Source organism: Chaetodon trifascialis, chromosome 17 (assembly GCF_039877785.1).
Source record: "Chaetodon trifascialis isolate fChaTrf1 chromosome 17, fChaTrf1.hap1, whole genome shotgun sequence".
In the NCBI taxonomy this organism is placed as follows: Eukaryota; Metazoa; Chordata; class Actinopteri; order Chaetodontiformes; family Chaetodontidae; genus Chaetodon; species Chaetodon trifascialis.
In genome coordinates this window covers 20,667,591-20,684,488 of record NC_092072.1, presented here as the reverse complement: position 1 = coordinate 20,684,488, position 16,898 = coordinate 20,667,591, and the positions used below count along the sequence as shown (strand labels likewise).

Below are 16,898 nucleotides of genomic sequence, written 5' to 3'. Positions count from 1 at the left end.
TGGAAATGCTGCCTTCTCCTTTAGGTTTCTTTTTTTTTAACGTTTCTTGGCTTCTTCTTCACTTTTTGTCTGCTTTGTCCTCCTTATCTCAGCATCTTAACTCCCAGAGCATCTCACTGTTTAGTCCCCTTCTCTCTCATCTTATCTATCTCTTTTGCTTATGTTTTTTTTTTTTTTTGTATGTGTTTTTCTATTAACCCATCACCTTATTTCATCCATGCAGTGAAGCAGTGTGACAAGGTTGGTTGAACTAACACCTTTAATCTTCATTAGGCAAGGTAACATGAGTCAGGCTCATAGCTACAGAGGTCAGGTCCTCTGTTTCTTTCCTGGAAACTGATTGTCAGGAAATTAAACCCTGTTTTTGACGCTTTTTCTGGTGATCGTTTTTTCATCAATAGCCATTCACTGTAATGACCTCTTTATTCAGTAGTTTTATTTATTGTAGCTGTCTGTCAGAGCTGTATTAAGTTGCAGCATTGCAAGCAGAGCATCCTACGGCTGAGCTGTTGACATTTTTGTGAAGCACTCAAAAATGTATGTTTAAAACAATGAACATTTACATTCAAGTGTTCAAAAATACAGTTTAAGTACAGCACAGTTAATATTCTATATAATAATTAATATTCTATAGATTTTTTCCAGTGATTCTAATATCCCCAAATAAGGCCAAGATAGAAAAAACACCTTAAACTCTGTTTTCCAAATCTGTACATCTGTACATCTGCCTAATGTGTGTTTGTTGCTTGCCTGATCTTGTACATGACAAAAGAAACAATGCCAAGCCTGCTGTTGCCACTTTACTGAAAATATAAAGACACTGCAGCAGCTTTTCAGCAGAGGATGATTTTAGATTCAAGCTTCACACGTTCACAACCATCCAGGTAGCAAACATTGAGTTATGTCAGCAGAAAGTCAGGCGACAGCGTTTCTCACCGTCTCAGGCTTTGTGTTCAGATAACACTTTGTTGTGTTCTTGAAACCTTTCTTACTGCACAGTGGCAGTGATCGCAGAAGTATAGTAATACATTTGTAGTAATGTTTGGCTCATAAGAATTATTCACTTTGCTTATTTCTGTTACTGCTAAACTGACAACTTCACTGCGAACATTTGCTTCTGCTTCGCTCGCATTCTTCCTCGTGCCTCTGCTCTCTCTCTCTCACTCAGCCGCACGCTCACCTCACACAGAGGGGCTACGCTGCTCCTATAACAGAGGATGTTGAAGGGATGGCGTATGTCATGGTTGTCTGGTTCTAGTGAATACAAAAATATCAGTCTCTGTTGATGGCACCATGGCGATTTAAAAACGCTGGGATTGTGCAAGATGTTCCGTGATGATTCCAGTGACGAGTCTCCAACCAATCAGTGGCCTCTGGCGTTTTCATCTTTTAAAATTGGCTCAACTCGCTTGAAACTTTGACCAAAGTGACCAAAAACTGTGTAGTACTTCACTGTCGCATTTTAGTAGTCATCAACCATTCCGAAAATGTAGTGTAGTCCATCTTCACCCAACAACAATGAAGGTCTCAAACACAGCCAGTAAAGGGTTAACTAATGTAGGAGCGTGGGGCTAGCTGAAATAGCAGAGTCCTTGATTGGCTCTGAAAGGCAAATGAGCTACAGTCTAATTGGACTAAACCCCCAGCAAGCTTGTCTTGCAGGGATTTAACACTGCAGAATGTAGAAAATGATGGTTCAGACAAATCTATCTGCTCTGGTAAAGTATTTCCACACTGTGTTGATTGTAGTCGAGCTTTGGGGTGTATAGCCTGCATGTCTGCTGCTTTAGCGCCCCACACTGCACAGAGTTAAAATCATGCATGACAATATGATTTATCAGCAACTACCTACATCTTCTGCAGATGCATTGCCACTGCATTATTACTGCACCATGCTAAGACCACAAATGATTAATTAGCCTACAACAATGCACAGTGCGGACTAGTGGTTTTGGTCGTTGACTAGTTGGCTCATCCTGTGAAACCTCTAACGCGAGACACTCTCCACAATGGAAAAAGAAAAAAAGAGCAAGCAGAGTGGAGCAGAGCCGACACTTTCTATTCCCCCACCTTCTTGGGAGCCCTTCATTTTAATAATGTGTGAAGCTTGAAACTAGTTAGGACATCCACTGAAGTTTAGCCTTTATAGTTTTTTACAAAAATATTAAAAAAAAAAAGGTGTTTAATGAGACTGGTTCCTTCAGTATATAGCCAGCTAAATAACCCCACTTTGGTCCGAAAGACTGCCTGAGGCTGCAAGCCATCCACAGAATGGAGGAGTGTGTAAAAAAAAAAAAAAAAGATGTGTGAGTGCATCCCTGTTCCAGCCTGCAGAGGCACTGCTGAGTGTGAATTTTACCCTTCACACACCTGCAGGTCCACTGGGCTAAAATTAAAAGAAGCTCACCAGAGGGTTTTAGATATGCTTCAAAGCATGGGCAACAGTGGACCTCCAAAGTGTCCCCTGTTGGCTCGCCAATCCTCTGAATGTGTAACAATGTCAAGGTCCACTGTTGAATAGGTACGCAATTGATCACAACCCACCCACACACACACAGACTCACAAATAGAAAACATTCAACATACGCAATCTCATCCACACTGCAGTTTACACCTCCCTTTATGTCTACAGCCTGCGGAGAGAAGGTGGCAGGTGCAATCGCACAGCGCATATTTCACTGTTTTACTGCCTCGTTGCCAATGTGGATCAATAGTGTTGGCCTCATTCTAGCAGAGGAAATCAATTAACAGAACATTGCTGCAATTTTTGTTCACCACATTCCTCAAACGATTGCATGTAAGCTGTTAAATGAGTCAAAGTCCTCATGAAGATTGATGCCGTCCACAGATCAGCCGAGAGCTTTATTATTAGTGCACACACTTAAATAATTTCTGCAATGAAACGCTGTAATGAAAACTAAAAGCTTAAAATATTAATTACTGTGCAAATCTTGTTTTTAACACAATCCCTTTTACTGCCACCACTGGTTTTATGTATTCTGTGTGAGGCCTCCTCGGATGCAGTATGGATTTTGTTACTCTGCGCTATCAATTCTCTGGCATTGAATTTTATGAGCCAAACATGATGCAGCAGGAGGCGCATATTAAAATGCTTGCATGCTTTTTACATCAAATGTGACTGTCCAGCTGCTTCCATCTCCTTAACTGTCGACACTTGCTGTTCTTGTGCCAGAACTTGCTTCCTGACTTGGATTTGTTTCTCGTGTCATTTCCTTTGGTTGCTGACGATCACACGCCGCTCCATCTCAGGAGATGGCGTCCTGCTGCTTGCAGTAAACCAAACCTTGATTCACACTTCACAGATTGTGCCTTTTGCAGTATTGCAAGCCTCCTGTTGTTGCCCGTTTTTGTCACAACAAAAGCCTGGGAGAGGCTGGAGAATGACATCACCTTGAACTGGATATTCTCAATTGGACAAATCCATCTCTTATATTGTTTGCAGAAATAGATTTTCCTCCGTGCCTACGCTTGTAAGTATTGGAAAAGGGTGAAACTTTGCTATCAAATATTAAAGATGCTATCAGGCAGCGTCATGACAAACAATGTCAGTGTGGCTTAAGCTCCCTGCCTCCCACCCATCTCCTCCTATGCAAGATGTTCCTCTTTGCCGCGCTGTTCTCTCCATATAGTACATCTTTTTATATCTCCTTCCAATGGTGGCCCTGACAACTCAACACACTTCAGCATAAGAGAACTCCTGCAAATAGACAAAAGACTGAGCAAATTGTCTCATTTTCAGTGCCTTGCTTTGTGTATACAAACTGCAAAGGGGACTCCACTGTAACCATTTGTATAATAGCTTGTGTTTTCATGTTCGCAGCTATTGGATGCCAAGGTTATTCTTCAGTGTCTGGCACAATCATACTCAAACACACTTTTCTATAAGCGAGGGCAGATGCAGAGGAGCTTAATGATGGCTCAAAGCGCGGAGCTGAGTGAATCGATGGTGGTGGGTGCATTGACGCGTGATGAATTGAAGAGTTAATCGGTCAGACGTCTCTAATGGCCCGACATAGCAATGGAAAATAAAAATAAATTAGTGGAAAGAAAGCCTTAGTCTGTGTCCATCTGCCAAGGCCTTTTGTGGTATTGATTGGCCCTAGGCACTTAAAGCCTGATGTATTGTCAACATTGCAATCTATTGCCCGTCTGAATGCACGGTCACAGTCTGACTTCCACCAGGCTTTAGCATAGATAACTAGAAGTAGTATGAGTGGGTGAAACACTGCCTGCTACACGCGCGTCTGATGTAGTATGCAGTGACAAAATTCATCTAACAGCTGTTAATGCACTCAACCCCCAAGTTCAGAGTTTGTTGTGGTGCAGTAAAAAGTGAAGAGTTACTTATGGAGGGAATGATTTGGGCTCTGCTGACTGTAATTACTACTCAGAAACCCACAATGACTTTGGTGCTCTCTGGGAGGCCTCCCAATTTACTTTTAGGCTCTGCATGCGCTCGACCCATTTACATAAGTGAGTGAATATTTAGGCTGTGTTTAAGGACACCTGCAGCTGCCGTGTGGATTGATAAAAGGGACAGCGGAGGAGGAGAGAGGCATTTATTTGTGTTTTGTGCTCTGTATGACTTGGACTGTATGGCCATTCTACTGCTGCACAAGTAATTTGTTTGGCATTGGTGTGCAGCTCATGCTTCACAGGATATCTGCATTGCAATGTGTAGTATTGTTAAAACTGTGTAATTCAAGAATAACATATAAACAGATTGATTGGCATGGCTGCACTTGAGCCAGTCAAAACAAAATGATAGCTATTGGTTGCCACTCCTGTCCATTTGCACAGAGGTAAAGCTTTCCTCACACTGTACCTCTGAGTGTCTGACTCTTTGTCAGCGCCCACTGGCATCTTGTGCACCGGGGGCCAGTTCATAATGACTGGAGTCCTATTGCCTCTCCAGTCTTCAAGCCCGTATGTGTGAATGGGTGGTTAGTAAGAGCTGCATTAGTAATATTGATTTCATTGGAGACATTTGATGTCTTGTGGTCTAAATGCTTTCAAAAATTTGTCGACTGTGTTTCATAACAGTAACAGACAGTTGAGTCTAACCGTGTCCAGGCTGCAGCGAATTCCTGGAAGCATGTATGACAAAATATCCATGCTCAAAGGTAGCTGCTTATCAGTTTTCAACAAACGTGCAACAAAAGTAGACAATCAAGTGCAGGCTCCCAGTCCCAGACTTACTCAGCACGTTAACAACATAATGCACCAAAGATGCTACACATCAGCTCATAACATACCTGCTCTATGAGTAATTTGATCACCTCTGTCCACTACCAGACAGCCTCAGCCAAAGAAGCAAATTGATAGTAATGGAAGTTATGAGCCGAGCACTCAACCTAACACTATAGAAAATACCTTGGCTATGTCTGAAATTGTTCACTCATGATATCCCCTCTGCATTGTGTGCCATTTTGTAGTGCTGTTCAAACGCAGAGCTAGAGTTATTACACAACGCCATATACACTCAAATCAATCCTGACGGTGTCATAACAAGTAGTGTACTTTCGATAAGAGATAACTAACATCATGCATTGTGCTGAGAAGTGTTTGTAGACACCTGCTGAATTAACAGGATGACCTGAGTTGTTAGACATTTAATTTAGTCATCTGGCACACTATTTAGTCCTCACAGAATGTAGAACGTATAGTTACTGCGTTCCTACATATCCTTTCTACATCGAGGACACAGTCAAACCATACATAACCATTCAGACTTCATTTTAGCCCAAAAGAAAAAGAAAGAAAGAAAAAAATGTCTACATGTAGCACTTGAAGCAGTTCAGTATAGTTTATTTGATACAGTTGATACTTGCATGATTTTTACTATTTGTGGGTTGAATACACTTGTTGCGAGACACTTTGGATGCATCAGCATCAGCTAAATAAATGTTATGTGATGAAAAAGTTGTGCTTCTAAATTCTACCATGGCTGTGTTAAAATGCTGTATGTGAAAAAGCAAGACACACCGACCAGAAATATAAGAAACATTCCTGAAGTTTTGTAATGAAACTTTCTTTTAAATGTGCATTTCTGTTCTTGGCAGGCCTTTGGACCCCATCCCCCCAATTTCCTTCTTTGTCAATCTACATGCCACTCAAGATGTAATGGTCTGTAGTCATTTAATTTGTCCATTATCTCCACAGGTCATCTTTGAAGCAACCATTTCCGAGGAGCGACAGGGCTACATCGCCTTGGACGACATTGTGCTGCTCAATTACCCCTGTTGTAAGTACCCGTTATGCGCCGCTCATGGTCCACCTGCTGACCTTTACTGAGCCTGGCAAAATATCCAGTTGAACAACAAAAGCTGGAAACTGTTGAGCTCCAGAACGCTTAACGGTTTCTTGGAGGTGATTGAAGACCGTGAGGCAATCCTGCTGACTGGGGGGCAACTGAGGCACATATACCTGGTACTTGTCCGAGTGTCACAGCCACAGTAACACAGCAGGAGGCTTCTCTTTTGTCCTGGCAGAATGGCTGACCTTTATGTCCTCTGATTGCTATGCTCCCAGCCAGGTGCTTTTAACGGCTAATGTGATGTTACAGGCAGGAAATGGACAGCTAGTGGTTGTACTTTGATCCTCTCTGGGAGTTGTTTTTTGGGGGCTTTTTTTTGTCATCACTGGGATTTAAGGGGGTTGGAGCTTTATGCTGGTAATGTTCCATTATGCTCAGGTTTTGTTTTTTGTTTTTTTTATGTTAACCATTGCACTCCCCAAAGTCCTTTGATACACAGGCTCTATGTAGATGTAGTATCCATCACAGCAGACCCTTTTCTTTCACTGCTGTGCTGTTTCTGTGATGACAACATTTATTGGACGCCATAGACAAAAAAAAAAAGTCGGATCTGAAAATGGTGCATTATTGACTCTTTATTCAATAATGCTTTTTTCCATTGAACAATTATCTGTTTGACCACTTGTTGTTTCCCAACTGTGATATAATCCAGTGTTAGATTACAGAATTACTCTATAATTGGCCAGCTCTGCACTGGTTGTTGATGGAATTCCATTTCCCTAAATCGAGTATAATGCAAGGTTTTAATTAGATTCCACACATATATCGATGATTATGTTTTGTTGCCATTATTTTTAGTTAAGTTGTAATATTTGTGCGCTGGGTTCCAGTGCTTTCAGTGAGGGTTTTATTGCATCATGGTGGTATAATTTTTGTTTCAGAGGCAGAGAGAGGAAGGGACAGAAAAAGAAACTCTCCCATGCTAAATGTTTTGTGTTTTATGGCATATAGTTACTCAAATTTATATATTGAGGCTGCACTGATCCATATTTTATATTAACAGTGGATGAAATGACTGTGGGTTACCTGCAGTATCTCTACATCACACACTGCAGGTGAAGCAGCCTGTCACTGAAGGAGTGCCCAGTGCATGGGGTGGGACATGTTCTCCATCAGGGATGATAGCTTAGCCATAATTCTCCTTTGTCCCACCACATCCTCTGGGCTGAGGGGCCATCCCAGGACAGAGCTGGCTGTCTTAACCAGTCTAGTTCAGGCTTTTCCTATCAGCAATGAAGGTGCCACTCCCCCAGCAGACTGCTGTGCCACAGCCTCATCGAAGCTCCTCAGGAGTGCTTTTGTAGTCAGAGATGATTTTAAGGTCATGACATTCTACACACGTAAGTTATACAGTGTGTGAGACTTGCAATGTCCTCCCCGTGAGCATCACAAAGTACTTCACAGGCAGTTGTATCAAAACAGCCCTTTAAAGCCTCATTGGCCTCCTTGGACCATCTTTTCTCTGTGCGAGTGACAGGTGCCTGTGGACGGGAGGTTTGTACGTGGATGGGAGGTTCGTACAGGGGCAGGAGGTGCACCATGTTGTGATCAGATCTTCCCTGAGCACACAGAGGTGATGAGTTATATGCCTCCTTGGTGCCGGCATAAAATAAATCCAATATTTTATTGTCTCTGGTGTAGCATGTAACATATTGAGTGAATGTGGGCAGAGTGGAGGACAGAGAGGCATGATTAAAGTCAACAGCAAGAAGAGGGATGGCATGCCGTGTCTGCTGCCTGTTTGTAACTGAGCGCATGACATCATAGGCTGCCTCGGCATTTGCTGAGGGGGGAAATATACACCAATAGCACGATTAACATGCAAGATGCAGGAATTCCTTCAGTAGATCGTATGGCCTCATGCTAACGGCTAACAGCTCAGCGTTCTTACTGCAGAGTTGTGCTTTAAGAGTGACAGTTACACCATCTATCATATACAAATACTGCCAGCCCTCCTCCCTTCTTCTTACCGCTCTCCTTTGTCCTGTCCACCCGCGTCATCTGGAAACTGTCCAACTCAGTGTTTGTGTCTGGAGTTAGCATGGTTAGCAATGTCCGTGAACAGCAAATAATGTTACACTTCCAGTGTTCCCAGTCCACAATGATCAAGGGAAGGGCTGGTTTGTAAGATCTCCTCCTAACGCGGCCCTCACCCCTGGCATGGTTTCACCATGTCTTCGTCCTGCACTCACAGGAAACATTGGGTCTGTCCCCTGAAGCACCACAGTGTTACAGAGCACTATCAGCTGATCCCTAGTGTAAAACAGCAGGGCCATGGCTGCGATTTGGACCCAGATGTTAAAACCAGTAGGAAGACCAGTGCAAACTCACTAAGTTTAGTGTCTGTGGCAAGTTACAAAAGCAGCTGCATATATGAAGTACTGAACAAAACCTAACCTAAGTTAAGGAAACTCGAGAGAAAGCTCAGCAGTTAGTGAGAGCTGCTGGAAGAGGCTGCAAGTCATTCATTGCCATCTTGAAATAATGTGTAATAATATGTCATATGTTGTGCTCTTTAGCTTGTTCTTCTGCTCTGGTGTGGCCAAAAATACAGTACTGACTCTGGTATTGTTGTTGTTCAGAGACCTCGTATTTTTCTTCGATCCACACTGGCCTTATGTGAGAACGCATATTGTTTTCTGCTGCAAAAATGTGGGGAATATTAATGAATGATAATGTAAGGTATTTATGAGCTCATGAAATTCAGATATCATTTTTTTTCGGCTCTATTGAAAGATCACATATTTCATATGTTATAAATCATTTAATCCTCACTGGAAGACCAAGGAACTGAAAAAACTCTCCAACTCTCCAAAAACCAGCTATTTCTTTACTTAACAACAAAAAAAAATAAAATAAAAAAAATAAAAGTTCTTACCCGAGCTCGTCTCAAAGTTTGCCACTTGCCGTCTGTCACTCTGTCCTCAGTGGACCAGGAGACATGTTCATGGTGATTATGAATGGGGGCTTTGAGGCGAAGTAGCATTGCCATGGACACTTGGTATGTGATTCAGGCTGAGTTTAGCCTTGGTGTACATGGCGGTGCTCAGAGCCTCAGTGTGCCTATTAGCTCAGATTAGGGGACAGTGTCCCTGCCAGGAGCTGCTCTATGTACACCATAAGCACAAATGATGTGCACTCAGCCATGCATATACACAGTCATACTACTACTACTCATACACAAACAAAAGCCTGGTACTGAAAATGCATACATGTGCACAGTCGTGTATTATTTCATACCAGCTGGTGAAACTGCAAGAGCAGTCACCCTTGGAAACAAACACAGTCACGCAAAGATGTAAGTAAATGTTTGTAAGCTGGCATAAATTTCCCCACAGGCAGCAAGAATAATGGAATGCTCCCTCAGGAAAGGTTCAAGACAAAGGCAACTGCTATTCAGTTTGCATTCAAACTCATTTGACATTTGTGTTGTTTTCCTCTGGAGTCCATGTCCTTATTCTGAACACGCGTTGCAGTCGGGATCAATCCCTCCTGCATCAAGAATTAGAGGTAGCATTGCTAATTCAGAGAACCAACATCTCAGACAGTCGGAATACATTTGAGACTCAAATTACCTTGCATCTGTTTATGTTTAGTGGTATTAATTAAGGCTAAACAGTCATACATGCACAGTACTGGGCTTTTAGAGTTGAAATTAAATTTGTCACTCACCATTAATGCAACAGCCTCATCCTCAGTGACTTGAAAAAGTTTAGCCAAAAGTTTATGCTCGCTTCCTCCAGACCGAATGCCCTGACTGGCATGACAACAGATGTCTGTAGGGTGTGTGCTCTGCTTGTTTTTGCTCTTTACTGTAGCTATCTTTACTTCTAGTGTATAGTTTGTAATAATCACAAGGTTTAATCATGTGAAATGAGTTAGGTGTTAGATTTGTGACCATGCAGCTCTCTCCCTCTGCTTGTTGGAGGGATGGAGCATAGAAAGGAAGCGGAGAGGAAAGAGAAAAATGAGCTATAGGAAAAATGTGAAATGCAATTTCTATCATGCCACCCTCAGCCAGATGTTGCTGTTGGTTACTGTGGAAACCAAGCATGAAAGTGTGTGTTGTGTGAATAGTGCCGGCGTCTGCATCAGAATTTAATTTTGTCCATCACATTGGTGTCCAGTGGAAACAATTTTCCCAAGAACATATCCTGTTTACACCACTGCAGGACTTGGAGTTATTGTGGTCCATCTCTTACATGATGGAGGTTATTATTTTCTCATTATATTGTTATCTTTTTGCTACATTTCCTGACAAATCTATCCAGTATGATATCGGAGGGTTTGAATCACCATGTGAAACCAGACTGGTGATAGCTTACTCATAGTTAGTCATTCATATGTTTTTTAGATTATTTTATTAATAGGGTGTTCAGTGATGCCGTTGGACAGAGAGTGGTAATGAATGGGTTTTCACACAGATAAATTAATTATCATTAACTGTAGTAGACAGATAAGCAGAGCTTTCCACTGTCACATCAGACAATCTTTTGAGATGCCTTTTTCTGAAGAAGAGTTGTACTCTTTCATTTTTTACACTTCATGACAACGTCTTCTGACAATCTGCAGAGAACAAACATGCCATGAAAGGTAGGCCTGTATGATACAAGTCAAGTTCGATGCTCGCTGTGCTTTAGTATAATAGCCATGACTATAACACGTCGCAATATTTACAGCACAGGCCTGTTCATTGCTTGCTTCTTGATGCACTGAAAGTGGAAATGTAAGTAATCTGTCCACCGTTTGATATTCATTATGAAGCTATCTTTCTTGGTTTTGTAGCTACAGTTGAGAAAACACTGTCACATTGTGAACCTTATTGGTCATTGTGCAGTTCCGTTCATATATGGCTGTTATGTCAATCATGTTAACAGGAGGTTTGAAAATTGTATAGCGCTGTGTGCCCTCCAATAGCAGGGACTGTTTGCACTTTTCGTAGTACAAATTGTATTTACTGAATGTATGATTTTAAAAATGACATGATTTTAAAAATTATGAAGTGTTTGGACAATTTTCAAAATACTAGGCTAACACTCCTCTACATTGGAGTTGTTGACCATTAGAGGCACTATGGAGCAATGTTCTGATGGTCATGTTCTAGTTTTGTTTGTATCTCCTCATGCTCTGCTAGCATGGCTCAGCGTGCTCATGTTTTTTCTGACTGTTCCACACTATTCCACCGACAGTTGGTCGTCAGGAATGTAGCACTGTGCAAGCAGAAGACGGGGTGAAGAAAACTGCGAGTTTCAAAATATTCCAAAAATCGTTTTTGCAAATGTTTTATGGAGAAGGAAATGTATTCAACCTGTTTGTTAGACCTCAGGGAAAAACAGTGTTAAAATGCAAATTTAAATGTGTTTGTTTACAAGAAAACTCCCCAGGATTCCTCAAAAAATGTTACATTAAAAGGCGACTTTGTTTATGTATTACCACTGACTACCATATGGTGTTGAACACATTACAGTAAACAAATGTAATGCTGTTTGTGTGTATTGGCAGGGACTGGTGTGACTAAGTGCGGAGTATTTCATTTGATAAACACAACACACATGCAGTTCAGCGTGCAAATTCCTTGTACACATCTTTATCTATGCAAGCGAACAGTAGTGTTCAGTGGAGTCATTTGGTGAAATTAGCCCTGTTTTGCATCTCAGTGTTAGCTATTTCATATTTTATTGAAATTTATGATAGTTAGCATAAACAGAATGAGGATTCACTTGTGTTCTTGTGTTCTTCGGGGCTTTGAAAGTAATTCAGACTTTAGATTCAGAAGATTCCTGATGCGGGGAGAATACAATATGTGTTGATGCAGCAGAAAGAAAGCATCTCTCTGTGATCATAGGGAACTGTGTCTCCATCAAACTGAATGGCGTATTTGTGTATGGAAGGGCGGGTGTAATCATCCATCTTATTTAGCCTCATATTCACCCTTATGATCTATATTTCCTTAATGTATGTGGGGATGAAATGATTCAGCTTGCTTTCAAAGCAGCTTTAGTTGATATTTTAAAAATTGATAAAGAATAAAGATATTTGCAGGGTATGTGTGTATATATACTGTATGCTCACATGTTTTTTATATGTGACTGTGCTGTGTGTATACATTCATGTTCGTGAGCTTGTATCTAGTCCTGTGTGTGTAGTCACTGCACAGGCTCTGAATAAATTACAATTCACATATGTGTGTTTAATATAGTTAGACAGTGATGCTCGGCTCCAGATGTGCCACTTTCATCACTGTGTGTGTGTATGTGTGTGTGCGTGTATGTGTGTGTGTGTCTCGTGTGCCCTCCTTCCACAGACAAGGTGCCTCATTTCTCTCGGCTGGGTGACGTGGAGGTGAATGCCGGGCAGAATGCCTCGTTCCAGTGTGTCGCCACGGGCAAAGTTTCTGAGAGTGAGCCCTTCCTCCTGGAGGTGAGAGCGAGTTGTTTTTTTTATTATCTCTGCTTGAACAGGCAAGCCAGCATCTCAGCATCAGGGACTGGAGATTGTAGGAAGAAGAAGCAACACAAAGGACACAGAAAAAGCCATAAATAAAACAGGATGTGATCATTTGCTAATCCCTTTTTACATATGCTCGATAGAAAACAGTGCAAAGACAATATATTTAATGTTTGACCTCATCAGCTTCATTGATTTTTGGAAATATCTGCTTATTCTCAACTTAAATGCCAGCAACACATTTCAAACAAGTTGGAACACGAGACCGGGAAAGTTGTGGAATGCTCCAAAAACACCTGTTTGAAACATTCCACAGGTAAACAGATTGATTGGTAACAGCTGATAGTACCATGATTGATTGAATCATTGGTTAAAGCTTAATGAAATTTCAGTATGTTGTGTGCTGCTCCAGGTGTTTCCTTTGCTGAGAGACAATCACAGAAGGTGTAAACTTCACGAGAGTGTCTCATCCTCAAAGTAGACATCCAAAAGGACCTCGTAATGGCATGATCTTGAAATACTGCCCCAAGTCTCACAGATACCTAAAGTAATGGTATGGCCGGGGGTGTTAAATTCCAGAATGTCCTTACAGGAAGCAGCTTTTGAAGAACTAACAGAAATGTAAATGCTATGTGATCACTGGTATAATCAGAAACTTGATCCCAAGTTCCCAAACTCAACAGCAAACAAATATTCCTGGTACCTGAGGATACCTGTGTATTTTAATGCATTTTATGCATTAAGAAACCTATGTGGAAACGCCAGCATATCACAAAAGAGTTTCTACACTTAGCTGAGGTGGAGAGGTTGGAATATCGATAAAGATGAAATGTGACAAAGTCCAACAGAAACAGTGTTAGTGAATAAATCATAGCACATTTCCATGATGTTCTCTACATCATTTTCCACTGTTTGACGTTCGATTGCCAACCTGGCACCCAGCTGTTGAATTAGCGCCATCAGCTGTTTGTCTCAGCCAACCAACTCCTAATATTCACGTAACGGTAACGGATGGAAATGGACATCATTTGCATTTTCTGGAACTTCTATTGAAATTTGCATCACATTTGGAGGGAAACCTGACTAGAAGCTCTGAGGGAGTTTTGAAAGCCTGCATTGCAAGCTTGGGGCTTGAAAGCTTGTTTGAAAGCTGTATGCATTCAAAGAGGGTTTAAAGAAAAGACGTATTAGTTGCATTGTGGGTGTAAGATACTAGATGACTACATGCCATGGTATCTCAGTTCCTGCTGCATTCGCTTTTCTTCTTTAAAAGCTGCCCCCCAACTTAATGGATGTACCAAAGCTAAATCTCTGTTAATATCCAAAATTGAGCGGGAGTCACCTCCTTTGACCTTGTGATGAACTGTGTGGTAGTTATTAAAGATAATGGGAGCCATTATCTCAACCATCAGCATAATACAGGCAATAATATTGTAATTTGATCATGTTAAATAATGCAGTAGGTTTGTGACTCTGAGTTTGTCTTTTAATAGTTGTGTTGTTGCATGGAAATGAGTCATTTGAGGGTTTGGAAGATTATTAAGTTTTTGCCTCTGCTTTTATAGCTTTTTGATTGTGATGGCATTTAGTTTACTAAAGCCCCTAAAGTCATTTCTCTCATGCAGCAACTGAAAATAGTTTCAATTTTCTTAGTTTGAATATGAGCTAATATTAGTCTTCAAAAATCCATCCCTGAATGCCTCCACTCTTCCTCTGGCCTTGAAGCCTGCACATCTAAGTGCTTTTGAAATGACGGCAGCAGGGAGAAGGCACTTTGCAAATGAGATCTCAGTATACTTGGTGATCCATCCCTTGTGTTTCCGCCCGATTTTATTTCACACCCCCCTCTCTCTTCTCTGAATTGAAGCCTTTGAAGATCATTGGCATGTGAAAGAGCCATTTTTATCAGTTTCAGAGTTTGCGACTTTGTTGACGGAGCGACACACACAAACTCGCATGCACGCACACACGCACACACGCACACAGAGGAAGATGCAAACAAACAATACGAGGCTTGTCTTTTGTAATTTGACAGCATGCTGCAGTGAACTTCTCAGTCTAAGTCAACACTGGCTTCAGCTGCACCTTACTTTTCTCATTAAGTAAAAAAAGAAGTGGTAACAGCAGAAAATTGAGACATATCACAAACCATTACTGGCTTCTGTTCCTCCATTTGTTGTTCAGAGCTGGTTTGATCATCAACACTGAGTCTGCTAATTGCTGCTTTCTCTTTGATCTCCCTGGTGCTGTAGAGGTCCTCTCTGGACCAGTCTGTAGCTGCTCTCCTTCACTCTTTCTTCTATTTAGGTAGTCCAAACAAATTGTTAGCATAATGCTTCTTAATCAATTAGCATCACATTTCTTCCGCTGTCCTCTGGCCCAAATTGCAGACGCCTGTCTCAGATGCTGTTTACATCTTTAACATCAATGTGTTCTGAGTCCAAACCTTAATTAGTTATTGCACCAACTCCTAATTATCATATGATGTGGGGCTCGCTGCCAGACAGGAATGACAGTAAACTTGGTAAATGGAAGCTTGTGTTTGAAAGGCTGCAGGTGGATGTGGATGTTTAATGTACAGAATGTAAAATGTACAATGCTGTACTGTAAAGAGTCACTTCAAACTGAAAATAAAACAAGTCCCAAAGAAATTAAAAAGTCTATGGCGCTTTTACGTAGAAAAGAAGAGACAGATTATATTGACACCTATGAGAAAGTTAAAATGAGTTATAATCTGTAGCTACAGGCAGCCGTGCCCAGCTGCTGTACATCTAATTTCATATTTTCTAACAGCGCTGCATTTTTTCCCCTAAACCAATTTAAACATGCAGATGTCAAACCCACTTACTCGTAAAAAGCCTGAGCAGGGGACAGTATACATGATAATCTGTTTATTCCGTGAGAGAGCTGCATACATTGCAGCTCGCACCTGGAACAGCTCATTGTGTTGGCTTCTGATTTCCTGTTCCACTGGTTGAGCCAATTGCCACTGTGCCTGGAGCGCTGACACATTAGCATGGCGAGGGATGAGGAGATGTCAGCTCCAGCCCCTGTGCTGCAGACAACAACCCGGGAGGCCTGTGACACCAGCCTCACGAGCAAAAACACTGTTGTTACTGGTGACATTTATCACGTATTTATTATCTTGCCATCCCGTGTAGCTAATTCCAACCGTCCTTTGTCTTCCTGTCTGCTTCACAGCATGTCTAATCACTTGAGTTGACTTGGGGTAAACGTGTGGTTGGGTTGTTGTGCTCACGGCTGATTTCGCTCTGTGTGCTCTTTGTCTGGCTGTCAGCGGAGAAACGGCATGGTGCTGGACACTCCCTTTCTGTCTCGGTTGAGCCACAAACGGCTGATGGCAACTTTCCAGGTGGAGGCACAACGTGGGGAGCAGGACCTCTACCGCTGCATCACCCTGTCGCCCAGAGGTGCCACCGTCTCCAACTTTGGAGAACTAATTGTCAGAGGTGAGCTTTAGATTCAGGAACATGTGAAGTGTTTGTAATCAGTTACTCATCATTCACTTATAGAGTCATTGCATTACTTTTCTTGTCATTTGTTACGTTACTCATTACATTACTTGCATTTCTCAACCTTGCAGCTCTGTTTTTTTGAGTAGCATAAAGGGGACTACAATTTGCATTTAATTTTCAGGATTTTCGTGCAGCCCTGTGTTGTAGAATAACAAATAAATGGACCTTGAAAAAAAGGTTTTACTCAGTAAGGCGCCGGGCAGGCAAGGTGCTGTTAAAGAAATAGTTCAACATTTTTGGAAATTGCTAATTTGCTCTTGTTCTGAGAGTGAGGTGAGAAGATTGATACTAATTAGGAGTTAGGATGTGGTTAGCTTAGCTTAGCATTAAGACTGGGTGCACGGAAAGAGGACTAATTAACATGTCATATTTCAGTTGTTTACCCCATGCATGACTAAAAAGGTAAAGAGAGGGACCAAAGATGAAGTGATTTTTGAACTTTGGATGGAGCTAGCTGATTCCCTGACTCCAGCCATTATGCTAAGCTAGGCTAACAGTATCCTGACTGCAGCTCAATTTACAGTAACACTCACTCTCACTCTCAAGCAGAAAGCACGTTAACATGTTTTAAAAATGCT

At 41.6% G+C, this 16,898-nt stretch overlaps 1 protein-coding gene across 4 annotated transcripts in view; it reads left to right on the top strand.

Moving 5' to 3' along the window:
- Window positions 1-16,898, top strand: part of ptprua (protein tyrosine phosphatase receptor type Ua) — a 180,541-nt gene that overhangs the window by 97,822 nt on the left and 65,821 nt on the right. For all 4 annotated transcript variants that reach the window (XM_070984234.1, XM_070984237.1, XM_070984236.1 and 1 more), the window contains exons 4-6: window positions 6,184-6,265; window positions 12,642-12,757; window positions 16,083-16,254. In XM_070984234.1, the coding sequence (XP_070840335.1) occupies window positions 6,184-6,265; window positions 12,642-12,757; window positions 16,083-16,254 (370 nt within the window). The remainder of the gene's footprint in view (window positions 1-6,183; window positions 6,266-12,641; window positions 12,758-16,082; window positions 16,255-16,898) is intronic.